Here is a 27,689-nt window from a genome sequence, read left to right as displayed (position 1 = left end):
TTACAGCAGATTGGTAACGGTGCAAATTTCGGTTTCACTTGAGAGCAGGGAGTGGGAATTTTTGAAAACCTGGAGTGGAGTTACTGGAGAATGCATTGCATGTGATTGTCCAAGATTTCTAGGACAAACATTTTTTTGTTTGCAATAACATGCACGATGAATTGTGCACAATAAGACCAAGAACGTGCATTAAGAAGGTAAACAAAAGTCTATTTTGACTTTATGTTGACTTAAATGTTGTCCGGTTGCCTAGCTACAGTGTTAATCCTAAGCATCAAGGCCATGCGAAACGAAACAATGATGTAATGATTATTTTTCAGATTAAGAAAAGAGGAGAGGACAAATGTAGACATTTCTAAATGCTCGCTACACCCTGCATGAAACATTTATTATTTCCTTCAATTAATCATGTCGATCGGTGTGAACCACGGGGGCAGAAATGCTATCAAACATGATAGATTGTGTTGACAGCTCAATTGACATACTTGTTAGGGCATAGTTCGGGTTCTCCAACTCCATGCGCTGAATCTGGGCTCCCAGGTAAACTTTGATGTCGATGCCCTTGGCGCCAGAAGACGAGTTGAAGAAACGAGAAGGGATTTTTGAGGCGATGTCGGGCTCCTCCCGTCCAAAGCCGAGGTTGTATAAAATCTCCTCTGGATCCTCCTCATACAGGTCCAGCAGTTCCGAAACACTGCAGGAAAAACACACATCTGCATCAGCCAAACCATATTTGCCAAAGTGATGCATTACAGACACTGCGTATAAAGATCTTGGTAACACTTTACAACTTTAACCACGAAAAATAATTCTACAGCATGCATCAATCTTAGTTAATGTTAATCTCGGCATTTACATCTACATTTTTAAATTAAAATCAAAAGTTGTGTCTGTTAACATTAGTTAATGCACTGTGAAATAACATGAATATTTTTTTATTAACTAGCATTAACAAAGGTTAATTAATGCTGTAAAACTATTGTTCGTTGTAAGTTAATGACATGTTAGTTAATGCATAACTAATGTCAACAAATGAGATCTTACTGTAAAGTGTTAGCAACATGGGTTGGTTCAGAAATTTCACATTACTTTTTACAAATATGTTAACTTAAGTTCACTTAAAATAACTCTGAATAAACCTTATGTCAGAAGACACTTCAGCTTATCATAAGCATGGCTTATAGTTCAAGGCCACCAAAAATATTTGGACACCTAAAGGACAAGGTTCCTAATTTTCAACCATCTTTGTAGGATGCAGTTGCTAGACCAATACAATTATATCAATATTTTATGATATGAGAGATGTATGAACTACTGGAAAATTGTATTTTTATCTATTTAGCATATACTATATGTGTGTGTGTGTGTATATATATATACACACACACACACAGTACATATACATACAATGTAAAATGCATATAACATAATTCGTAATACTCGCAACTAAATGGTCTATCCCTAATCTGAAACATAAGTAAAACTTTTTAAAATATGGCCAGATTATCATTAACTATAGTAAAACATACATTTAAATTATAATACATTTATTGTATTCAAACTCCTTGCCCAATCACAGGTTGAGTTGTTGCTGATTCACATGGATTTAACATGTGTTAATAACTTAAGTTGTCATTGTTGTAAAGTACCTGGACACTGTGGTGCTGCTCTTAGCAGAGCCTGTGGAGTTCATACTTCTGCCCTTCTGTTTGAACTGGCTCCTTTTGGCCTTGGCTGGCATTTCATAGCTGAGGAAAGAAGACAGTCATCCACCGGTAACTAGACCAAAACAGAAGATGGGAACATTTTTGAAGTCCTGCTTACCCATTGGCCTCTGTTTTTGTGCTGCCGTTCTGGAGGTGATTGGCTGTAGAGAGAAAAAGAAGAATATAGGCTTAACTGTGCTGGATTCCTACCTAATTTGATACCAAATTCCTCTCAAACCACCTGTCGACCTTTGACACGAGTGCAGTTAGTAAAACAAAACCTGGCTGTCATTTTAGAATTGTGGGAATAGTCAGAATTAGTTTTTTTACGAAAGAGCCTTATTAACGACGTAATAATGTTAATTTCCAAAAGTGATTTATTCAGCTGAGAACATCCACTCTGGACGACAATCCACTTTTCCTCAGTACTTAGAGCACAATGACAGAATTATATGTGCACACATCCCAACCTGCCAAACGATTCGTGTTACAAATCACATTAGACACCAGATTTTAGTTCACTAAAGAGGACAGGATTGAACACAGAGACGCTGAGGACATTAGCCAGAGATTTTCTGGCCTGAAGCATCCTGGTTTACATGTACTCATCCATCAGCCTCAGGTGTAAATGCTAAACCTCGAATTTCCACAGCAATTCCCACAACTGGTGCTGCCTGATTCCTGTGCTTTTGTCAATAAGTGCGGATAGGAGCCGAGTCATTCAGAGTGGAACTAGTCTGGACTCGTTTCTTCACATACAGACACAGTGAGGGGGTGAAATCTGGCCGACTGCAGTTGCACAATGGCTTGTGGCAAGTCTGCAGAAAAAAATGTTTCTCCTCAACTTGTGTCGTTTAAACCAGTCATTCTACAACTGTAAAAATACACCCACACATACGAAAAAACAAAACAATTAACCAAGAAAACACAGTATAATTGATGGCCCATTACAAAAGCAAACAATGCAAGTGCTTTTCATACTATTAATATAGTTTTTACATGAATTTGTCATAAATAGTGTTATTTAACATTATTAAAGTTTTAAGTAGCACACACAGGTTTCAAAGTTAACAAGTCAAAGTCAAAACAAACAATATATCCTTCTAAAAAATAATGTTTTCCACAGCGAAAAATCTAGGATGCCTACATTTTTCTCTCCAGAAAAAAATTAAGTAAATATAATAACATATATTTATTTTTATATAATATGAAAGAATAAATGTCTTTTTTGAAAAACACCATACATAATGAAATAATAATAATAATGGCCGATAAGCAAAATGTATGGCTTGAAAAGTGCCATATTGGACCCTCAGTACAAACAAAAAACAAGTGTTGCACAAAAATAAATTAAATAATTCCTTCCCAAAAATAATTCCTAGCTAACGTCAGACTTCTGCTACCTCTGTTATGACATTGAGAACTAGTGGAATTAAAAGTGAGCTGCATAATCACTTTTATTATTTAAGCGTTCCTCTCCTGCAAACACATGGTCCATACGGTGCACCATGAAACCAGAGATAAGTTATCTGATGTGCCAAGACCAGTCTTTCAACCAGAATATCACATGCATGTGTGAACATGTCACTGTGTGTCCTTAGCACATAGTCAATATATGAAGTAAACACTAAACAGCACAAAAACTGACAACATTAGGTTTTAAAAACCACACAACAGCCGTAACAATGCGGCCAGCAGTCATTCTTGTTTGTCAATCGGTTCATTAATCTCTAAGAAGCTACGTGGGATTCTTGGAATACTTCGGCACATTCCTCACAAAGGAGCACACTTCAGAGCAATTACATCTGATTGAGGGATAAAGTGGCGAGTACTTACCCTCAGCTCCCAGGGACAGGTCATCTTCAAAGCTACAGCCATTCTTTAATGGCCCTGAAAAACAAAGAGAGCAAACACTTTACACTGACCAATCGCGACGTACAAGTGATCATTTCCCATTCTCTTCAACATAAAAAAACACTCCAAGTACTTCAGAGCCCGAATGTGACTATGGCTTGCGCGCACAGAGATTAAAAGTAAATATTTACTCTGAAGTGCAATTGACTTACCTACAAAGTTATCAGAAAGACTGCCGATGCAGTTTCGAATGACCTGATCCATAACACATTATCTGGCTCTTGGCTTCAGTCCTGTATAGTGTTAATCTCTGAAGAACCGTTCATCTAATCAAGCACTACTTTTGCCTGGAGTGTGTGGGGGTCTGCTATTGGCCCCAAAGCAGCATACGTGTGCACGCGCCTGTGCGTGCGTGTGTGTGTGTGCCAATGAATGTGCATGTGCGCTGTAGTGCACTGTGAGGTCTTGCTCCAAAGTTCACAAGGAGTGGTGGAGAAGAGAGTCAGCCAGCAGTTGAGTAACCTTTTACAGTAAAACCGATCCCAGAGCGTCGACATGCAACTTATGTAAATGAACGCATAATTTTTTGTCTGAAGAAGATGAACTCACCTCTGGACGGACTGCCGCTCTGTTCATCCAAAGAGGCCCCGAGAGGAGTCCTGTTGAAAGATCAATAACACGTCATATCCTCTCCTTACACTCGCCAGATCTCTCCCTAAAAAACACGCTCAAACATCCTTCCCTCTCGTGTTCGTCTCTGGATATATTCGTCCCTGACACAGATTCTCTTGGCACTTACAAAACGCAGCCTTCGAAACCCCCTGCCACTTTCATCCAGACACCTGGAGATCCGAACGGCGTGAGAAAAAAACCACACCGCGTACAACAAGGCTAAGAATAGCTCACGCCATGTTTCACAACACCAGCAGCACCAGCGAAAGTCGTTCAGGCTCCGGATATCCAGCAAACTCTCGGCGGTAGAGACACTTACATTTCCTGTCAGCCTGTAGGAGGATGTCTGTCTCATGTGTGTTTAATGATAATGAGCAGGAATTGGGAATAGGACGAGCACGAGGTATTTTTATTGACCTAGTGTGTGGCACTGGGCTCAACGGGGGAAATTTACACTAGTTCTGAGCATTTGATTAAATCAACTATGAAGGAACAGATCACCCAAAAATAAGATTCCGGCATTTACTCATCATTTCATCATTGAAGTCTCAAATAAAGGCCGTTCTTTTAAACTTTCAGTAACACTTTTATTTTAAACTGTCCTTGTTACATGTGTTACATGTACTTCCTTTAGTAAAAACAGCAAATTATGCATAATTACATGTAGCTAGCCCAAACCAAACCCTATTCCTAACCCTACAGTAAGTACATGTAGGCTAGTTCATTATTATTACTCAGTATTTAAATGTATAATCACTGGCACAGGCACCTTAAAATAAAGTGTAACCAAACTTTCTATTCATCAACACTGATAATAATAAAAGTTTATTGAGCAGCAAATCAGCCTATTAGAATGATTTCTGAAGGATCATGTGACACTGAAGACTGGAGTAATGATGCTGAAAATTCAGCTTTGCCATCACAGGAATAAACGACATTATAAAACGGAGATTAGTCATTTTAAATTGTTATAATATTTCACAATATTACTTGTTTAACTCTGTATTTTTCATCAAGTAAACAGCCTTGGTGAGCATAAGAGGCAACCCCAAACTTTAAATGGTTTACATGTCATTATAATGGCCCATTTCAAATGGGATTTGGCTCCGTTTTATTTTATTTCATTTCTTTGTTTCACTTTGGAACAGCAACATAACTTAATCAATGTGAATAATTCCAAACATGTTGTTAAAACCTTTACAAGCATACCAGAGATGCAGATTATAATCGCAATTAAATATTAATCGCATCATTGACAACAAACAATTCTCGTGTATTCAACTATAAAAGTTGAGTGAAAGAAATTTGGCTTAATGTCATTTAATGTTCAAACAAACATGCAAGGCTTCCTTTTAGATCACAAGATGAAACGGCAGGGACACGCACCAACAACTCTGGAATCTCGTTTTTTTTTTTTTTTTTCACGTGGAAGGTTTATGTTGGTCATGAGGGACGTATATCTACAAAGTAAATAAATGGCCATTTCCTCCTGCGTTTCAGAGCTAAACAGACGTGCATCTTAAAAAAAAAAAAAAACAGCCTGGCAGTACAGAGAGAAAGACTAAAAACTCTCTGAGGACAACTTCAGCATTAATGGGCCCCTACAGACCCAGAAAAGCCACCAAAACAAGAAAAAAAAACCTGCAGCACAAAGGACAATAGTCAAAGACTTTCCTGACTCTGGGAAGATCACGGTCTGAACCAACTGAACTATTCACACAATTCTCTCAAATTTACAGCTTGTCAGGGACACCAGAGACCGAACGCTTTCCTCTGCCAGAAAACATCTGAGCGATTTGTTTACTTACCAATTCACGTCACACCATGGCTTGTACACACATCTTTCTCACACTATTTGCATTTGTATTTTATGAGCAGTGTTTTTTTTAGGCAACTCACCTGCAGGTCCTGAGCCAGTTCTCTACTTGATTTGGATTAGGACCTGACAAAAAAAAAAAAAAAATACAAGTAACCGTTCCGTATAATAACCAAATTAATTTCCCTAAAAGCAACATCAAACAAACAAACATCAAATCTAACTGTGACGACAAACACGGCTTTCTCTGGTCTACCACTGTGTTCTGCGATTCCTATTTTTTTAAAAAAGTTCTTTGCTCTTAATTGGTTTATCATGACTTGCATGGAGAATCAAATGCCAAGCCAAGCAGACAAACCTCTGTAATCTCTGTCTGCTGTGTTCATTACGACATCACGACTTCCAGTAAACCTTCAAACCCCCCAAAAGTCGTGTTGATAACTCAGATTCAAAAGATACAAACAACAATCGTATGGTGTTGCCATTCTGGTTTGCATTTACAGATCAGCCTAAATTTGCATACATATTTTTAGGTGTCCATTCATAAGAGTATTAATGGTATTTCTCCATATCGCTGAATTTTTATAGGCCAATAAATGTTAACATTCACAAAATGCAGACTGTTATCTGTAGGCTTAATTCATGTAAAAGTGTGGTAAAAAAAAAACAGCTCTGTGAAATTTAAAGAGGCAATACAATCCATATCAAGCAAACAATGTTAAAATATTAGTTATCAGTAATTATGTGTGTGCGCAATTAACATCCTTATTAGCAATGTACGAACTTAGCATATCAAATATATTAATTATTTGTAGATTAATTGATTAGTTTCAGAATCAAGAGTATTTAATAACATCTCTGGCTGAAACTTCCAAAAATATAGTTAATATAATAATTAATTTTATTTTCATGAATCAGTTCAAACTGTCCATTTCAATCACATGATTTAAAATTAACAACTATTTGTTTGCATCGCTTAATCTCTGTGGTATAAGTTTTTGTGTGGTATTTTTCATATATTAAAACATTTACGCAACAATATTCAATGGTAAATATTGCTCTTCATTACTATGTTGTTAAATTTAAAATACCTTCAATATTTTAATCAGATATCTACTGTATGTTCTGCATTTTTTAATCCAAATGGCTGCGCCAATCATTGCTTAATTGGTTGAAATTACATATTTTGGAAAATTCAACCCTTATACTATGTATTATTATTACATTTTATTTAGGCGCTGTACATGACACTCAAGGACACCTTAAAAACACACATTATTACAGCCTGGACACACTGGATACAAGCATAAAAGCAATTACATAAAAGCCTGCCTAAAAAGATGGGTCTTAAGGCGAGATTTAAAAACAAGAAGACTTTCACTGTTTCACACATCCTGTGGCAACAAGTTCCATAAATAAGGTGTGCGTGACTAAAGGCTCGGGACCCTATAGAAGTTGTGTGAGTTCGAGGGAGAACAAGAGTGAGTGCAGAAGATGATCTCAAAGTACAAGTAGGAGTGTAGATATGAAGAAGGTCAGATAAGTATAATGGTGACCACAGAACCAAACAAACCTGAAAAAATTGGCACAGTTATACCATTAATAGAAAGACTGTACCTGTTTCTGAGGCTGTCGAAGTCTTATCCTCCATAGGCTGTGCAGACAGCGGCTCCTCTGCTCCCTGGTCCTGAGACTCAGGAGCCTGCCAGGAGTCTCGGCTCTGAGCCCAGGCCCTCCTCTTGAAACTGGCAGGGGCGGACTCGCACTCCTCCATGTCCTTGGCTCGGACGGGAAACTACAGTGGGGGTCGGTTCACCTGCACAAAAAGCAAAGAGGGACAGAGTCAGATATCTGAATTGCACAACAATATCCAGGCCCCCCATCTCTCCAGAGGGATTGGTGGCAGGTCCAAAGAAGAGTGCTGCGACTGTCTCGAGTCATATGAAGCAGACTTTTAAGAGTCTTCCTCTACTGAACCAAGCCACATAAACCAAAACTTTGCACACATCATATGCTCGTCTGAGCAAGAACAGAAACGCATGAGCCGACACGTCTTTGATGCATTACTTGCACATGAAGTTGGTGAAGGGTGTTAACTGAAAACAGAATGTGTAATAGACCAGGTGTCAGCACATTAAACAGCACCGTCTCCAATCACACAGACTATCAAAGACAAAATTGCATGCATGGCATAAATGGACGCAATCAAAAACAGACTCTGAGATTACATACATTATCCTAAATGTGTATGACTTCCCACTTTCGAGAATAACTACAGTCATTTTCTGTAATTATTGCGGAAACCATAAACCCTAATAAATGCTTGCATGATGATAAATCTGAAATCTACAGTTATTGTGTATTGACGTGGAAAAAATTGCATAAAAACGCCTGTTTGAAAAATAGACATTTGGTGTTTTTTCTTTTCGTTTCAAATAGAGATCATGATTCTCCCACGATTCAGAACAGACAACTAAAAGCAACATGAATGCTAATCGCTGCAGTCCATTTAAAAAGTTAAATTAATCTGAATTCATTCTTAAAAACAAAACAATGAATGATTCAATGACTCACTTATTAAGACTCCACTTGTTTCATTACTGGATGAATCTGCGTTTTTGAACTAATTTCTTGAATGAATGGACAACAAAATACATTTCGCTTGTCGCCACCTACTGGTCGCAAAGATATACTCGAAACAATCTTGATTTGAAAAAGTTACTTTCAAAAGGTTAATCTATCTATTTTGATCGCTACATTACATATCCGAAATGTAAACTTTTATCCAAGTACTTCTGTGATAATTTAAACGATTGTAACAGAATAGCTATACATGAAAACGGCTCTCTCTGGCTCAGCGGCAGCGCGAAAGCAGATCTGAATGTTCGCTGTGTTCGTACTTGTCAAACGTTTAACAGACACAGGCGAATCATTGCCATTTAGGAATAAGATAGCGTGTGTTTGAATCGAGATTGCAATCTCACAGCGAATAATCATCCAGCTCCAATATCGGTGTCATGTTATTGTCCAATAACATATGCTAGAGGTGTAGAAATGACACTGCAGATTTAAATAACACAATCATTCAGACAGAGTCAGTCTAAATATCCTAAAGAGAATGTTTTTGCCAAGAGAGGTTTTATTATTTCTATTTTTTTAATGTATAGAAAAAAAAGAGTCTACAAAATGTGATAACCTAAGAACTAAACTATTACATGGCCTAAGGCTCTGTCCAATAGGAATATGTTTTGCTTAGCAAGAACAAAAATTAGAAGGAACATTGCTTCCAGATATTACTGGAAAATCAAATAAGAGATGAAGGCCATGTGACAGCACTGGGACAACAAATAACCAGCATGAGAAACTAATAACATCTACAGAGATTCCAAAGTTCCTGTCAATACAGCGCAACAGAAGAAAGAGAGAGAGAGAGATGGGGGCGGGATGAGGGTCTTAGCTGGAATAGATGGTAGAAAGAAAAAGTCAAAAAACAAGTTGAGCAGGAAATGTCTGTTTAGTTGAAAGATTACAAGCTGGTGTGGAGTCATTTCCTGTTTTGGATCTGGCACTTCATGAAGAAACAGATGAGCCTGACCAAATGGGATGGATTTATAATTCAGCGGTCTGATCTCCCACAATTCACACACTGCTATTAATAGCATGCGTCTATTTTAAGACTGATCAGAGAAGTTTGACTAAAATTTGACTAAAATCTTGTTAGCCAGCACAACCAGCTCATTTTATTGCTAAAGTCTACTGATTATAAGGAAACAGATCAACATTAGGGAATATACCTGCCTTCAGATTATTATTTAATCTACAACCAGGAGGCATCAGCAGATTTCCAAGGGGGCCTTAAAATAAGACAAGTCTTGGAAAACCTGGATATATGATGTAGCCTAATGTTTAAAGTGATTTCTGGTCCCGGAAAAGTCATGAAAATAAAGAATTCATTTTTAGATTTTTTTATAATGAATATACATTTTAATAGTTACGACAAGCTCTAAAATATTTTAATGGGTAGAAATTGTAAGTAAAAAAAAAAAATCATATGCAAAACACCACAAATGACGAGTCGTGTAAATTTAGTAGCAGGGTCACTAAAGACAAATGTAGCTCCTCAAACTTCTGCAATCCTGAAATGTAATTATTTTAAATTAATTAAATATTTTAATAATATCCTATTTGATGTAATGTGTGTATATTATATAATAATAATATAATATTTTAATCATATTTTAGTTCTCTTAGATTACAGAAAATTACATTAAGACCATAGATTAAATGAAAACAAAACTAGGGCAATTTCTTTAATTCAATTTATTTTAATTTAATAAAAACAAAAAAGGCTGTGAAACACTGACCTACAGTCGTAGTCTAGCTCAAAATAGAGAGATCAGGTCTCATATGACCATAAAGAGGTTTATTTTGCGATAATGTCTGGTTAATCTTACATCCACCTCCTTATTGCATCCATTCCAAATGAGATACAAACATGTAGGGCATGTAATATTGATTTGAGTTTAAATTAAGACTGCAGAGCAATACACAAAAGACAAAAACTAGCAGTTAACTACTTTTGAAAATCAAATTGTTTAGCAGTCTTCATACAATCAATATTTGACTGAAAAAAACTGCTGCAAACAATCACAACCAAACAAGTATTCCATAGAATTAGGCGTATCCTAATATTGTAGAATATGTAGGTTGATTAAAAAGGTCTAATAATGCAAAACAGAGTCCCATTTTTAGCTGCATATCTGTTCACATGTTGAAATCTCTTCAGAGGTTGTTATTTTTGGACTCCAATGACAAAATTGATGGGAAGTCAACTTGGAGAAAGTTAAAAGGAAGCAAACGGTGTCCTTCAGTATGTAGACTCCCTAAAAAATATGCCAAACACCCCGTTTCTCATTAAAAACAAATAGTTCATTTGAAACACTCAATGATTAATTACATTAGCACACAAATAAACCTTCTCCAATGTCATGTTAAACACAATTTATACATCACATCAGCAAATGTTGCTTTGCCAGAGCAAATCGACCATATTCAGAGCAGCTCCATGACAGGCATGAAAGTGAGGCTGGGAGGGATAGACTTAGTGTTTTCAATGGCATCCGCTTTATAATGCTGTATAAAGCTCCTAGATCACTTATAATTTTCCACAGCTCATATTTTCTGGAGTTTTTTGTCTACTTAAATTTCTTGGAAAGATATTTTTTTGCAGCATTTCGTCAGCAGTATGATTTAAAAACATAAAATAATGGTACAACCCACTGAAGAGATGAGTGTATCCCACAGCCTCGCTTTTGAATATAAAAAAATAAGGTTTATTCATATATTTTACATAGTTCATGCAATATTCATCTCGAACTTGAAATGCTACCAAAAAGTGAGCAAATACGGCAAATATGAGTCCTAAAAACAGTTTGATACATGGCCACTTTGACAAAAATAGTATCAAAACAGTCAAGCAAGTTGATAGAGACTTTTGTGTTGTCTCTTTATTAAAGCTGTCAATAACCCATGTAACATCCACATATGAGAGCAACACGGTCCATTCCCTTTCACAAACGGCGTAGTTGTTTAATTCCATAAACACAGCAGAACTCATGCTCTCCGCTCCATTTTGGACCTGCGATTTGTAAACAGTTACATACTCTGCTTTAAATGGGTAGAGACTTGGGGAAGAAGGATGGGGAAAGCAGCGACTAAACATAAATAAGCGCTACTAAGCAACGTCAAGCATGCCGCGTATCCACCAATCACAGAGCAGATGCAGTATGCTAAATAGGGGGAAACATTTGAAGAAAACCCCACACACATCCAAGAGTATAAACCAAATGTTCCAATATTTCCGGGCAATCCAGCTGTGTTTTTGTTATGAACCTTGCATTATATAAGATATTTGCATTAATTTGACTCTTTACAGACAGCATGATTTGAAAGTAAAAGGTTTAGTTCACCCAAAATTTTTAATTCTATCATTAATTACTCACCCTCATGTCGTTCCAAACCCGTAAGGCTTTTGTTCATCTTCAGAACACAAATGAAAGATCTGAATAATACTTTCAGATTACTTCAAAAAAAGATCTTCATTTGTGTTCCGAAGATACGGAAAAAGTCTTACGGGTTTGGAACGACATGAGAGGGGGGAGAAACCATCTCTTTAATTCACCCTATTTTCTAAATGCATGTTTCATTTTTTTTTTTTTTACCTCGTAATGTTTAAAGGCCATCTTGCAGGTTTTTTTTTTTTCAAAATTAATATATAACCTTGTATGAAAATACCATATGAAAAGTAAATGCAGGATTTAAAATCGTTTTGCAAGACATAAGGGCACAAATTTAGTAGAAAACGTGACCGTTTCCTTGACCGCATTGAAAAACCGTTTTTTTTCACCATCGCGTCATATTACGTCACATGAGGCAGTCGTTTGCCGCCGCGCTCTGCGTTGTGCGTTCGCTCAGTGCAGAGTAGGTTGGTATTCAGTTGGAGCGGTCGTGATTCAGTGTGTTTTCGGTGGTTATTGTATTTCAATTAATCATCGTCGTGGTCAGAGGTGTAGTGGTAAAAAAAGAGGTGGGTAAACTATAAATTCTGGTGAACCACGACGTGGTCACCCGGTAAGGTGGGCCACTGCCTACCGCTGTATGTGTATCCTGATGACATCGCTATAGGCTATCATTTGATGGTACTACCAAGGGTATCACTGGTTGTTCCCTCATCATAGGTCACACAATTACTATTCAATTCATACATTAATCTAAATTCTTGTTAAAAAGACTCAAGAAGGAATAATATGGTTGAAATCTATAAAGTTGACTAAATTACAAAACAGAGAGAACAAAAATATTTTTAACCCGTAATTACAAAACAAAAACGGTTGTTGTATTTTTAAAAGGCAAAATTTTAATTTGAACTGTAGGCTATAGGCTACACCAAATGCTGCGCAAAAAAATTAATATTGACGAATTTTTGTTTATTAGGCTACTTGTTGCCCCTTAATTAAACATTTAAAATATTCACAAATTAATATAGATTTTGTTGTTGTTGATTTATTTTTCTGAGACAAAATTAGAACCTGGAAATGATATTATTCCCGCAGTAGCCTACTGAATGAGAAGAGCCATATGTCTCTGGAACCACAGCCTACAGAAAGGTGATTTATAGGTGATTTAATAATAAATGTGTCTGAAAAAATAACGAGGCATTTTAATTGTTCATTAATAAACTATTGTTTTCTAAATCACTGTCGGTTAAAAACATATCTCCATCTCCGCTGTTAAGCGGGTGCGCTTTTAGAGAGAAATGCACCTTTCATACGGATTACATAATCAGAAGGTATTAGCTTTCGATTCGAATTTGTTCGTTTTGAAGTGGACATTTCAAGCCTACATATTTAGTTTCAGTTCTCGCGCTCCAGTTCACGGAGATCATGAAAGCGCGCCTGATTGTTTTATTTTATTTGTCAAAAGCACAACGCTTTCTTGTTATTCCGAGTTTACACAAATAAAAGTAGTTGCGAATAATGTAGGCTATTATTATTTTCTGTATGACCAGAAATGATAGAGTATTTTAAATTGTTTCACTGTTGATTAGTGTTCGCGCCCGTGCCATGCAGTGCGCGCTCACACTCCGCTCCACTCTCGGATACGCGTCAAAATCTTGTGTTTATTTAATCTCGGCGACATGGAGTTATATGATGACGGCGATATGTGCACACTGTCCCGGCTCTTCATCGGGGCGCCCGGTCCGCCGTCAGATTGTGTTTCGGCCGCGGGCGGGAAACATGACGGTCACGGATCCGTCAGAGATCACTTATTGTACTTCTGTTTTACAAAATGCATAGGCTACATGTAGCCTACCTGTCTTAATGTGCCTTGTCTTAATTTAATTAACATATCCTACATAAACTTGTAATGTAATGCATTTATGTGTTTGTTATTAGTCTGCAGCCGACACTTATTATAGCCTAAATATAATATATTAAGTTCATTTCCAATCTGTACTCCGAATTTTAATGTTTGTGTTGGCTGTTTCTACATATAAAGTTTTTATAGGCTACAGTAAGACAGTTGTGATTGTGATTATTTTTGTATTCATTGTCACCAAATGGGGCCATTCAAAGCCTTTATAAAGTCCTTCTTCCTCTGGAAACTGTCTCCTAATGGCTGACATACACAACACATGCAGGTAAGGGTCTAAATAATAGCTTTACTTTTGCCTGATACATGATAATAATCTGTACAATATTGTGATCTGAGCATAGTGTTATACATATCGTCGGCTAACGTGAATAAATTTATAAGCTAACACTGTTGGTGGTGCTTATGAGGTGATGGGACGGGTTAGTATGAGGCGCTGGGGGGGGGGGGGGGGGGGCTGGTGTACAGTATATGTAATCACAGTATACTCACTACAAAAAACTAGACTACACCACTGGGTCCATCATACGAGTAAACATTTAGGCTAGAATTTCCTCAGCGTCCGATCTGTCATTGCGATCCATTGCTTTCCTATTGTTTACTTTGACCGCTCTGCCTCATGTTACGTCACTTCCGGTTTGGCGGTTTTCAAACGCGGAAGGAAAATTTTCTCACAAAAACGACTCCAGAAGCCTAAATAGCGTTTTATAAGTATATGTTCATATTTAAATATAGTTCCTACATTATTTTTCTATACATTGGCTCACTGGGTACTCTAACCTGCAACATAGCCTTTAATCAAAATGTCATAACTGGACCTTCCGGAGAAACTGACTTTTTTCTGGTGACATTTGCATAACTCCAATCATTTAGTTGCCTAAACCCCACTTCTGCAAGCTTATGATTTTTACTGCCTTGTCATAACTCTTGTTATGAGTAACAGACTTAAAGATGAGAAAAAAAATGTGATAAAACCCATATCCTGTGCTGTTAAAGCAGACTAAAACTCCAAACCTTGTAAACCAAAAGAGTCTATGAAAAATAGCTGGATGTCAGAGCTCTGAGAAAAATCAGTGACCTGCTCAATTCCATTGAATAAACACACAGTCGCTATCATACTTCACTATTCTCAAACAAACCTTTCAACAAAAGCTTGTTCGGCTAAAAACTCCTTGAAAAACGATGACTATTTTTAAAATGCTGCATGCACCCCACACATGCTCTCGCCATGACCTCCTTCTGTTGAACTGAGGACGTCCCAGTTCCCACATCTCATTCCAGATCTGACCGGTTGCTTTTTGTCTCCGTCCCCACGTCCCAAAGGCCCCAAACAAAAACAGGCCTGGGGCTCCAAGTCAATCAGGCACAAACAACAGCACATCAAAGCGCATCCTAAGAAACATCCCACAATTAATGCATCATGCTTACACATAGAACTAGTGATTAAGAACACATCCGGTCCAAACAGGCTGATTCTTAGTAGAACTGGGCGATTTATTGAATATTCAGGATAACTTCACTGGAAATATAAAATTAAACATGAATATTTATTTATCTTTCCAGAGGACAGCATCGTCAGACTATTTCCCCAATCCTTCCTTGTCTCACAAGAAAACATTAAGATTAATTATTGGTCCTTCTGAGTTAAACATGAAGGTGGTGAATTACATCATGTATGCGTCAAAATTAAAATGGTTAAATGGTTAAAATTATGGTTCCAGCTCCAATGCCTAAATACTGAAATATACATGGCCCAAAAGGCTGAAACATTTTGAGATATTATTGTTTTTAGAAATTTCACCCAGGCATAATTCTCAGCTATTTTAACCTTTAAGAGGAGCTTAATCCATTTTTACAGACATGGAGCTAAAACAATATGCTAGTGAGGAAAACACAACTGATTTTAAGAAAGAGTGGCCAGTGACCTGAAAGAAATGTTATCTTGCAACCGTGCAGTGATGTCAAGAGCTTTAAAGCAGAACAAGATAAGCCTTACCCAACAAGCTGCTCTTTTTGAACCACACCTGCAATGTTTTCTTCCCAAAATAGAAACACAATATCCAGTCTGCGCCAGTGCCTTGGTGAATTGCCACCCTCAATGACCTTTGGTATTGGCTCTAGACACAAGCCCAAGGCCTAGTTTGTGAAATAACATGGCATTCTGTTGAAGTCCTTCATTGTGATATTGTTTTAGAGACCACGTCATCTATGAAAAGAAAAGGTTATTCTCTAGCCCTCCCACAAGTCCCTTAGGGGTGAAAAGTGCCACTGTTGACAACATTTTAGGGCCAAATATAACGCCCTGTGGTACACCTAAAACAAAACAATCATGTATTGTTAATGCTCAGCATTTCCAAACTGATAATGCTCCATACCTCTGCAAAGATCACCAGAAGATCAATGTCCGCATGCTGTGAACCATCAGATATCTCTCTGAGGAATGCAAACATGAACAATGGTAAGCTAAGAACCACAATTCAAAGGGATGTTATGCACAAACTGTAAAAAAAAAGTAGATCCAATCCGAACGCATCAAATCTTTTTACAATAATGCACCAATACATCAGGATCCTATATAAATTTTTGTATTTATTATCCGACAATAAATGGTGTTTCACCTTCAGTGCATCACATTCTCTTCTATGAGATGCAGTACTGGAAAAATGTGAAGCAAACCGAGTGAGAAAGAATGAAAGTGATACCACTCTCTCTCTCCCATGCAGTTGACCAGCTGTCAATCACAATTATGTCACTGTGATATATATAATATATATATATATCGCAAAATACTAAACCGTGACATGATGTGTATGAGGTAGTTGCTGATCCCCAAACTTAATTTCTAGGATTAGAACATTGCATTAATAATAGGCTGTTTCAAGTCTTGTGTAAATATCACAACATCCTAATATGGGCACCAAAAATGTCACTTATGCAATGCAGACAAGAAATAAATGAAACATACCGAAATCTTAAAACAACCTAAATGCTTTTAGCTTCAACAGAGATCAAGGACGAAGAAGGGAAACCGATTCCAGAAGATCTCTTTGTTATTCAACCAGAAAAGTGTTCACCGGAGGGCTAAAGTCTAAACATCAATCTCTTCTGAGAATGTGATGTTCCTTTGTTTTGAACATGTGACACTGTGCTTATAGTAATGGCACTTTGGGTAATTCTCCCTCTCTGCTTACACTTGAGTCTTTTTCCACTTGTCTTCTGACAGCGAGTGAGAAGATGGACTGAGACAATAAATTAAGACGCTATCAAACTCAGAGCCAGAGCAGCTGGAAGTTTCACAGGCAAAAAAAATCACTTTCTTAATCAGTATGTTTGTCTTGTTTCCCAGTACAAATATTTAAACGTGTTTGAAACAAGATAAAAGGAAAAAGTAATACTAAAATATTAAATAAAGGGCGGGTTCACCCAAAAATTAAAGTCATCCCATAATTTACTCACCCTCAAGCCATCCTAGGTATATATATGACTTTCTTCTTTCAGCCAAACATAATCCGAGTTATATAAAAAAATATCCTGGCTCTGCCCAGCTTTATAATGGGAGTGAATAGTGCCTGAGCTTTTGAAGCCCAAAAAAGCACATCCATCCATTATAAAAGAAATCCATACGGCTCCAAGGCCTTCAGAAGCGAAGCGTTTTTGTAAGAAAAATATCCATATTTATAACTTTATAAAATAGAATCACTGGCTTCAAAACGCAAGTTGAGTTCCGGCAGAAGAGAATCCTTTGACATGACGCATGACGTATTGGCGAACGTGGAAGCGCAAAGGATAAAGCAAAACAAAACACCGGTCAAGTCTAAAACAAGATTTTTTTAAACAGAAACGTTATATGAAGTTGTAGTTGGATGTTTTTCTTAAAAAAAACATCACTTCGGTTACTATTCACTCCCAAGTCTCCCATTATAAAGCTTGGAAAAGCCAGGAAACTTTTTTAACAGAACTCCGATTTCTGAAATAATAAAGTCATAAAGCCTACAACGATGGCTTGAGGGCGAGTTAATTTTGGGGTGAACTACCCTTTAAATAATTTTTTTAGCCATTTATTTTTCTTTGCTATTCACCTTTATTAATGCCCACACACTTTTATCACAGTTCTCTTACAGTGCTAGTGGACAAAAGCAAAATCATATCATGCCGTCCAGTTATCACATGTGTTATTGTAGCAATCCTCAAATGTTTTTGCTTCAAGATCCATTATACTTTCAACATCAAGTGGCGACCCAACAAATTACCGTAACTGTTTGTGATACTCCGGTAAACAAAATGAACTTTATAAACATTTATTTTACCTTGCGCAGTTTTGTACGTTTTCTTGGACAAGGTCAGGCGCCTACCTAATTTGTCTAGTTTCTAACAAGCGACATATGAAATAGCACCAAAAGTTTGATGTCAAAAAATCAAAAGACCACTTTTTAAAGCTGATTGTTTGTTATCATAACTATTCCCCATAAATCAGTGCAGAAAATACATGTACACTGATTCCACGTGGACCTGCTCATTTTCCCTGTTAGTTTAATTTAAAAAAATGTTTGTAATAGCAAGAGGCAGATAAAAACCCTGTCTTTCTGCACACACTGATTAATGTTTTTTTTAATCCAAGTGTCTGCTCTATGGCACACTTTGTATTCTAGACACTGGGTTTCCTGCAAGAGAGCAAGGGTAAAATGAGAGAACAGGGTGCCAGGGTAATGCACAAGGTCAAACAAACCATTTGATGGATCTTGATACTTTATAAGTGGCGAAAGCAACAGGACATTCTGTCACAGCTACTCCACCACCCAAGAAGTGAGATGGGGATGTGTGGGACTGGGACGTGAACAGCGTTTAGAGGGCTGATGATGCAACTTAATTACAGAATCAACACACTGCATCTAAAACGCAGTGAAGTTGGGTAGAAACAACATACCTCAAAGTATGTGTGTGAACCAGTGTCGTGACATGCCACTTATGGCAAAAATGTAGCAAAACAACATTGTTTCTTAATAGTTATACCTGGTACCTTAGTGACTGGTAGAGTACTTCAACAATTGGTTCAAACTACACTACCATTCAAATGTTTGGGGTCAGTCTGATTTTTTTAAATAATTTTATTAGGAAGGATGCAATAAATTGATTAAAAGTTACAGTAAAGACATGTTACAAAAAATATCTATCTCAAATAAATGTTATTTTAAACTTTCTATTCATCAATGAATGATGAAAAAACATGGTCTCCACACAACTGTTTTCAACATTTAAATGTTTTTTGTTGGGGTTTTTTTTAGCAGCAAATCAGCATATTTGAAAGATTTCTGAAGGATCATGTGACACTGAAGACTGGAGTAATGATGCTGAAAATTAATCAATTTTACTATTTCGCAATATTACTGTTACTGTTTTTATCAAGTAAATGCAGCATTAATAGATGAGCAGCATGAGAGACTTCGGTCACCTTTTTCATCTGGTGACCTCAAACTTTTGAAAGGTAGTGTGTATACCTAATAAATATTCTAAACAATGCTATTTTCTGCTACACTTACAACCAGTACGCAACTAAACCGATTTAAGTGTCACATAATAATTTTTGCATAATTTTGGGTCGAATATGCAAGTAATGACTTAGACCTCAAGACAAGTCAAGAGTGATACAAACCAATAACTGAGTTGTCTGAGTGATTCATTAAATAGAATTAGCTCATAAGAGTTCATGAGACGGACTTCACTTGAGGTGATCCCAATAGAAAGACGAGGAAAACTCACAACTCAAAATAGTGGTGCAGGAAACAGCCATGAAATGACATTGTTCCGGAACTTTCGAATACTAATCGTTTCCTTATTGAACTGAATCACTACAACCGTCCAAAATAGACAACTAGAGGCAGAAAAGAACAGCAACATACAAAAAACTGATAATACAAGATAGGCTCCTCATTGGCAGCCTGTTTGTTAAAGATCCAGACACAGGACACACCATGTACCAGCATTATGATAAAACCGTTTAATCATTAGCCTGAACAAGGTCAGCGGTTCCCAGGGTTTCAATTTGCGCAGTGTGAAACAAACATATGGAGCGCCCAGGGTGTTACCATGAGCATGGTGGTTTACCAGACACTGGGATTCAGTCAGGAACAGGTGAGGCTCCGATTTCATACCTGGTGGAAATATCTAACTCTCATCAGCAACATCTAAAGCTTAAGTGAATAATAATAATCCGTTTTACTTTTCATAATGCACGCACACACACTCTTTGTGATAAATAGCACTGACATTGAATCCAGAGGGCTGGCTGGAATCCCAGGATCTAGGCCTCAGCTAAGGATCTGATTATGGAAGAAATATGGAAAGTAATAGGAAGAGGTTGATGAGAAAAACTAATGCAAGATCCATCAGACCGCCACGCTTCTTCAGAACAGCACTGTAAACATCTCAGCACAGGGTCCTGATGGATTATGAGTGCACTGCTTTTCATTCCAACTACTCTTAGACACCCTGCTTAATTCAGAACGCGGAATTGCCTACAGCATTGCCAGAAGTACAAGTATGAATATTTAATGACAGCACTTTCGGGGGGGATACAAATGTCAAATAGCTTCAAATGTCATTATAAAACTCTAAATTATGATTAGACGAGTCATTTAAAGTCAATGGAAAACGTAGATAAACTCACACCTGTGAACACTGTTCATATTAACATTCAAAGGGGATAAATGGTCTACAGTGAGGATAATAAATTATATTACATGGCATTTTTTTATTATTATTAAACAACATTTATTTAACATTGGTGTTTTTTAAAATCACATTAATGGGAAAGTTTACCCAAATGAAAGTTCTGTCATCATTTTTGTCCAAACACCCTATTGGCTTCAATTGTATTGTATGGACAAAAAAACAAACAACAAAAACAGATATTTTTCAAAACATCTTTTGTGTTCGACAGAAGGAAAGTCAAGTCATACAGGTTTTGAACAACATGACACAAGGTGAGTAAATGACAGAATTTTCATTTTTGGGTGTACTATCCCTTTAAATGTAATCACATTTTATAAAAGTAATAAGCCAGTTAAAGCTGTGCATTATACTCTGATTTTCCCACAGGAAAGGAGGGTATAACATTCAGTTTTTGCTTTAGCAAGCACTAGCCTTAGGGCTAAAAGCTTTTGAGACCAGGTAAACTAGTTCTTATTTTTCAAAAATGTCTCGTCTGTCAGGCTTTGAGGTCACATGGTAGTACAACTAAGAGTTGACAACATTAAGTATCTGGCAGATACACTACAGTTCAAAAGTTTGGAGACGGTCATTTTTTTATTAAATATTATTACAATTTAAAAATGACTATTTTCAATGTGAATATATTGTAAAATGTAATTTACTCCTGTGATGCAAAGCTGAATTTTCAGCATCATTACTCCAGTCTTCAGTGTCACATGATCCTTCAGAAATCATTCTAATATTATATGCTGATTCGGTGCACAAGAAACTACATTTCTAATTATCAATGTTGAAAACAGTTATGCTTGATATTTTTGTGGAAACCGTGATACATTTTTTTGTTCAGGATTCTTTTAAGAATAGAAAGTTCAAAAGAACATAATTTATTTGAAATCTTTTGTAACATTATAAAAGTCTTTACTGAACAAATTAGTCCATCCTTGCTGAATAATAGCATCCTTGCTGAGTCTGACCCCAAACTTTTGAATGTTAGCGTATATGCATTTATAAAAGAATAGCAAAATCGACCAAACATGTTGACTCAACTCAATACCTTTTTAAGCTCTCTAGAACAAGAATATCTCTCCCTCTCCATCTGACTAGCTATAGCAAGTAGTAAATCATAGTTCACAAACCTATTTAGCCATTTAAAAGAAGAAAAGAAAACTGTGCTCGTCACCATATTTTGTGGGGTTTATAAAGTATTTGCTAAACCCTCATCTTACAATTATTGTGAGAGTAATGCAGACTGTACAACACAACAGTGTCATTTCCCTCAAGTCTCTTTGAAGCATTTCTCTTAAGATTTCAATAAGCCGTGTCTGTTTCAGGCCCCTAGCTGAATTCATTTCCTGTGGACAAAGCCTCCGATAGCCATTCACATTAGCCACACAGGACCTTTACTTGTGTTTCTGCCCTGTGCATAAAAACAAACAACCAATTTAGGACAACCTTCTCCTGAATTAATCCGTTTATAAGATGCTTAAGCATGAGGCAGATGACTGCGAAAATGCATCAGAAAACTTCCTAACCTGCTTCAGTCTCATTCTTGCTTTAGTGATACAAACTTCTTCCTTCTTCATGTAAGGAATAATGAACATCCAACAGGTTGTTATCTGGAATACTTGATTCTGATTGGTCTATCGTGATTCGTGCCATCCATCGGCATGTTATTCCCCGATAACTACCAGTAAAAACTGATAGCACAGGCTCATCCGGGGTAACTGAAGTCAGCGCTGTATATGCTTGCTACTAGGAATTCATGGAAGTTTGGCGTTTGGCAAGCTGATAAAATATTAAAACTCGAATCAATATTTTGTGTACAATTATTTAATTATGTCATCCGGGTATCGTGGACTCGCTCGGTCAATCTCCGCGCCACAGCGGGGTATTGATCACCATGCCGGGGTTTATTCTGCGATAACAACCGGCTGGACGAAAAAATGCTGGGTTGTTTCAACCCAATTTTGGGTAAAATATGGACAAACCCAGCCGTTGGGTTGAATTTTTAAATTATATTTTTAACCCAACGTTTGGGTTTGTCCATATTTTACCCAAAATTGGGTTGAAACAACCCAGCATTTTTTAGAGTGAGATTATCCCGCTTATTACACGGCTACTTGCCACATAAGTAAATAATTAGACAAAATATTGACTTGAAATATTTAAAAGGTCTATAAACGCAAAGCATCCACGAAGAAAGCAGTTGCTAGTAAGCGGCAAGTTCAAACTAGATGAACATTTAAGGGATACGGTACAGTAATGTCACTTATTACATGGCATTTCACCACATATATAATTATGGGGACCAGAGAACGATGGATTTGAGATTCAACTTTAAAATCTTACCAGTTTGTTACCTTATAATCCATTACAGTAACATGTAACAGTGCACAAAACAATTGTTGAAAAATGGGACCAGCTGTGTTTGTTTGAAACAGACCGCAATACTCTGATGACATAATAAAATAATTGTAATGAAAAAAATATTGATTTGAGTTTTAATATTTTATTAGCACATCAAACGCAACACTTCCATGAAGAAAAAAACACTCCTATCAAGCATATAGTGCTGACTTCAGTTACCCAGATAAGCCTGTGTTATCAGTTTTTACCGGTTGTTATCGGGGAATAACATACCGTTGGATGGCGCGATTGACCAATAAGAATCAAGTATTCCACAGAGCCGTGTAATAAGTAACTATAAAACAGCATCAGCAGCAGCCGGCATGTAGCAACTGTTTTGCATATTGTCTAATATGGGAATATTGCAGCTGATAGCTTGTAAAATTGTACTATGGATGTGAAACAGTAGGCATTAAGCCAAACTAATCAGGATGGCATTTAGACCAGGAAAGAAAACGTAATGCGCTGTTGCAGTGACTTTCAGTAGCATCAATAGAAATGGTTCTCTTTAATATAATCTAACTTCCTATTGTAAATAACAGAACTTTGCTAAGAAAACAGAGCCACACCTTTTGTTTAGTTAGCGTGACACATTTTCCACGAAAAGCAACTCGAGACTTGTTAACACAAAAACTCGGCTAACTTTCAACCACTACTGCTGATTTCTCTTGTTAAAGAGATAGCTCACCAAAATGGAAATTCTACAGATTGCAATGCAGCAAGTTTGAATAACACAGCCGCAAATGGGATTTGAGAGCTCTTCCAGTCAATAGCAGCTTAAATATCAGTTTATTCCTCCCACAAAGCCATCTACAGGGGTGAATAACTGATTTCTTTAGATTTTGGGAGAACTTTTCCTTAAAGAACGTGTTTACCCGGTCTCTACCTGTGGCAGGAATGCGGTAAATCATGCGACAACATACGGATTCTCCCGTGTTATCTCTGCAAATACACACCAGCGCTCTCATTTGATCAAACACACTCTTTCACGCACGCATACGTCAGCTGTGTTTACACCCGACCAATGTTATCTGAAGACACCCAGAAGACAGTCCACAGCCCTGACTTTTATGTTTGCATATAGAACACAGCTGCCCTACTTGCAATAAAACTGCGGAAAAGTCCCGAACATGAGAGAGTGGAATAAACTTTTAAGGAGACTTGAGAGCCACTAGGCTAAAACTAGGAACACTGACAATGGCTAAGAGCACTAAAACTTCAGATCAGTGTAAACCGGTGATTCTCAAACTGCTGTCAGTGAAGCACTAGTGGTCCTTGAAAGATCCCAAGTGGTCTGCGAGATGATGGGCAATTAAAAATAATAATAAAGCAACACAACTGTTCAAAAGTTTAGGGTTAGCAGTTTTTTCATGTTTTTCAAAGAAATACCTTATGCTCTCAATGGCTGAATTTATTTGATCAACAAGACAGTAAAATGTGTATTATGAAATATTATTACAGTAAAAAAAAAAAAAACTGTTCATTTGAATATCTGAAAATGTAATAGGTTCCTGTGATGACAAAGCTGGATTTTCATCATCCTTCAGAAATAATTCTACTATTCTGATTTGGGGCTCAATAAGCATTTCTTATTATTATCAATGTTGAAAACTGTTGTGGTGCTTGATACGTGATAACCATGATACGTTTAAACTAGGGATAGCTCACCCTTAAACGATAATTCAGTCATCATTTACAGCTGTTCCAAAACCTGTATGAATTTCTTTCTTCTGCTGAGCAGCTTGAGGATGAGTAAATGAAGACAGAATTTTAATCTGTTTTTGGGTGAACTATCCCTTTAAATAAGGATTATTTGATGAATAGAACGTTCAAAATAACAGCATGTATAACATTATAAATGTCTCTACTGTCACTTGATTAATTTGATCATCCTTGCTGAATAAAATGACTTTTAAAAATGGTGTACATGCATACAACAATGAATAATAACTGATAAGACCCACCAACACTTAATTAATCAGGTGATTATAATAGTTAATAGCTAACTGATCCACAATAATTTATGATACATTGCTTCGGTAGTCTCACTTCAAATGCATAACTGACAGTTATATGTCAGTGTGCGAAAATGTTGGTAAAAAAGTGATTAAAGATTTTAAAGATGTCTTGTATGAACTTTTGTTAACATTACTTAAACTGGAGGTAATTGTTCTGAAGTAGTTTCCCACAGAGTTAAAGGGATAGTTCACTTTAAAATGAAAATTCTGTCATCATACTCACCCTCAAGTTGTTTCAAACCTGTATGAATTTCTTTCTTCTGCTAAACACAAAGGAAGATATTTTGAAAAATGTCAGTAACCAAACAGTTACCAGGTCCAATAGTAGGACTTCCATAGTAGGAAAACACAAATGGAAGTCAATGGGACCTGGTAACTGTTTTGTTACTGACATTTTTCAAAATATCTTCCTTCGTGTTCAGAAGAAGAAAGAAATTCATACAGGTTTGAAACAACTTGAGGGTGAGTAAATGATGACAGAATTTTAATTTTAAAGTGAACTATCCCTTTAAAGGATAATTCCGGTATTTAACACCTTGAGTCTATATTGTAGTTTCTTTTGGATGAACAAGAGTGGTGGACAACATTTTTTTGACAATGGTTCCTCTCTCGAGTTTTTGACTATAAAAGAATTGGCCATGGACCCATTTAACATTGGAGTCAATGGGCATGTCCGAAAATGTCATTAAAACAACCTTTAACATTAGTTTTCAAAACTGTGCAACTCACCGAGTGATTAGTGATGTTAGTTGATGTTCCAGAAACATAAAGTGTTGCGAAATACAGTTTCTGTCGTGTTTTATTCGTCATTTTGTAAAATCCCATTGAATTCTGTTGAAGGACTGAGTGCTCGAAAATGACGAATAAAACACGACAGAAACTGTATTTCGCAACACTTTTTGTTTCTGGAACATCAACTAACATCACTAATCACTCAGTGAGTTGCACAGTTTTGAAAACTAATGTTAAAGGTTGTTTTAATGACATTTTCGGACATGCCCATTGACTCCAATGTTAAATGGGTCCATGGCCAATTCTTTTATAGTAAAAAACTCGAGAGAGCAACCATTGTCAAAAAAATGTTGTCCACCACTCTTGTTCATCCAAAACGAACTACAATATAGACTCAAGGTGTTAAATACCGGAATTATCCTTTAAGGTGTTAAAATGGTCCACATGTTTTGTTTTACTGTTTTGTTTTAAAGCAAACACATTTTCCAGACAAACTTTACATAGGCCTAAATACAGCTGCCACTTTAGGTGACCCTAATGACTTCTATCAACTTGATTCTAGTCATCTGGCTTGATTAGCAATGCATCAAAAATGCAATGAAGGAAATACTATCAGATATGAAGAGCATTATCTTTCCAATAAACAACACAAAAGTTAGCAAACCAAGAGTAGGCAACTATCTATCTAATGATAGATCTAATCGGTTTCAACTTTCCAAACACAAACAGGAGGGTGTAGCAGGTGACATGGACATTATGACCCATTATCATAACGATAATCATCAGTGTCAACTAAAAGAGGCATTCACGGAAAAAGTACAATTTTAATGTCATCCGATCATTCGCGAAACTGTTGTCCCGAATCTAGATGCATATTCAACACAGTGGAAAAGTTCCCTTTACTTTACTTTTCTAAAATATGGATACTACTGTACTGTTTCAATCACACGCGCATGCAAAACAACTCGACTAAACTAGAAATAAGCGCGCGCCTGCTTACACGCATAACACGCATTAAACTAGCACGAGCGCTTAAATGTTTGTATTTCAGTGAGCATCAGCGCATAAAACAACCTCAAGCCAATGTGAGTGAGAGCACGCAAGATTAAAGAAACATTAAAGAAAGCAATAGCCCTCTAAAAAGCAGAAAAACGCATCTTACCATCTCTCAACAGGACGTGATGATGATTGCGCGCTGATAGTTAGAAAGTATCTGCACCGAATCATCTGCCAAAACTATTCCAAAACTTTAAGTGCAATGCTTCCGCTTCCGGAAAAAAAGTGAAAAGTAACAACATGGGCGAGACGGAGCCCAAAAATACGCCTGGCCTGAAACCTGCTGGAAGAAGATATGCAGTGCACCATCCCTGATCCAACGCTCATTTATCAATTACAGTTACACTTGACTGTGAGGTCTAGATATATAAATATATAAGTAGTATAAAAAAGCAATTTTTAATAACAGTTCTGTTGGATGGATGGATGGATGGATGGATGGATGGATGGATAGATGGATGGATGGATGGATGGATGGAAGGTAGATAGATGATATAGAAAAATAGTCCCTCCAAGTAACAACATCCTTAAATACCAAATTCTTGATGCTTTGGAATTACGATTGTGAATACAAAATACACTTTTTGTTTCCGGTCATCTTTTAATAAATAGTCTCAGTTGTTTGGTTATTGATCATCTCATGATGCCTGTAAGATTTAACAAAGCAAAGCTCTCTTTATGAGCACGTAAAGTCGACCTTTAACACCCTACAGCTATCAACAGATGTCTGTAAATCTACTGAGCAGAAAGGAAGTTACATCACTGAGCAAGGAAGTGGTTAACCCACCA

General features: G+C 36.9%; 1 protein-coding gene across 4 annotated transcripts in view; it reads right to left on the bottom strand.

Moving 5' to 3' along the window:
• Positions 1–27,082, bottom strand: part of itprid2 (ITPR interacting domain containing 2) — a 43,964-nt gene extending 16,882 nt beyond the window's left edge. The window contains exons 1-9 of one of the 4 annotated variants that reach the window (XM_079619183.1): positions 27,007–27,064; positions 16,356–16,413; positions 7,666–7,864; positions 6,132–6,174; positions 4,170–4,219; positions 3,543–3,596; positions 1,825–1,867; positions 1,650–1,748; positions 486–694 (exon numbers count right to left, since the gene is read on the bottom strand). In XM_079619183.1, the coding sequence (XP_079475309.1) occupies positions 486–694; positions 1,650–1,748; positions 1,825–1,867; positions 3,543–3,596; positions 4,170–4,219; positions 6,132–6,174; positions 7,666–7,822 (655 nt within the window). In that variant the 5' untranslated portion in view covers positions 7,823–7,864; positions 16,356–16,413; positions 27,007–27,064. Of the gene's footprint in view, positions 1–485; positions 695–1,649; positions 1,749–1,824; positions 1,868–3,542; positions 3,597–3,772; positions 3,934–4,169; positions 4,220–4,359; positions 4,498–6,131; positions 6,175–7,665; positions 7,865–16,355; positions 16,414–27,006 lie in introns of those variants that run through there. The other 3 variants (XM_079619182.1, XM_079619184.1, XM_079619185.1) reach the window with 3 other exon arrangements.
• Between the last annotated feature and the right edge of the window lie 607 nt (positions 27,083–27,689).

Source organism: Phoxinus phoxinus, assembly GCF_949152265.1.
Source record: "Phoxinus phoxinus genome assembly, chromosome: 7".
NCBI classification, from domain to species: Eukaryota; Metazoa; Chordata; class Actinopteri; order Cypriniformes; family Leuciscidae; genus Phoxinus; species Phoxinus phoxinus.
This window is presented reverse-complemented; position numbering and strand designations above follow the sequence as displayed.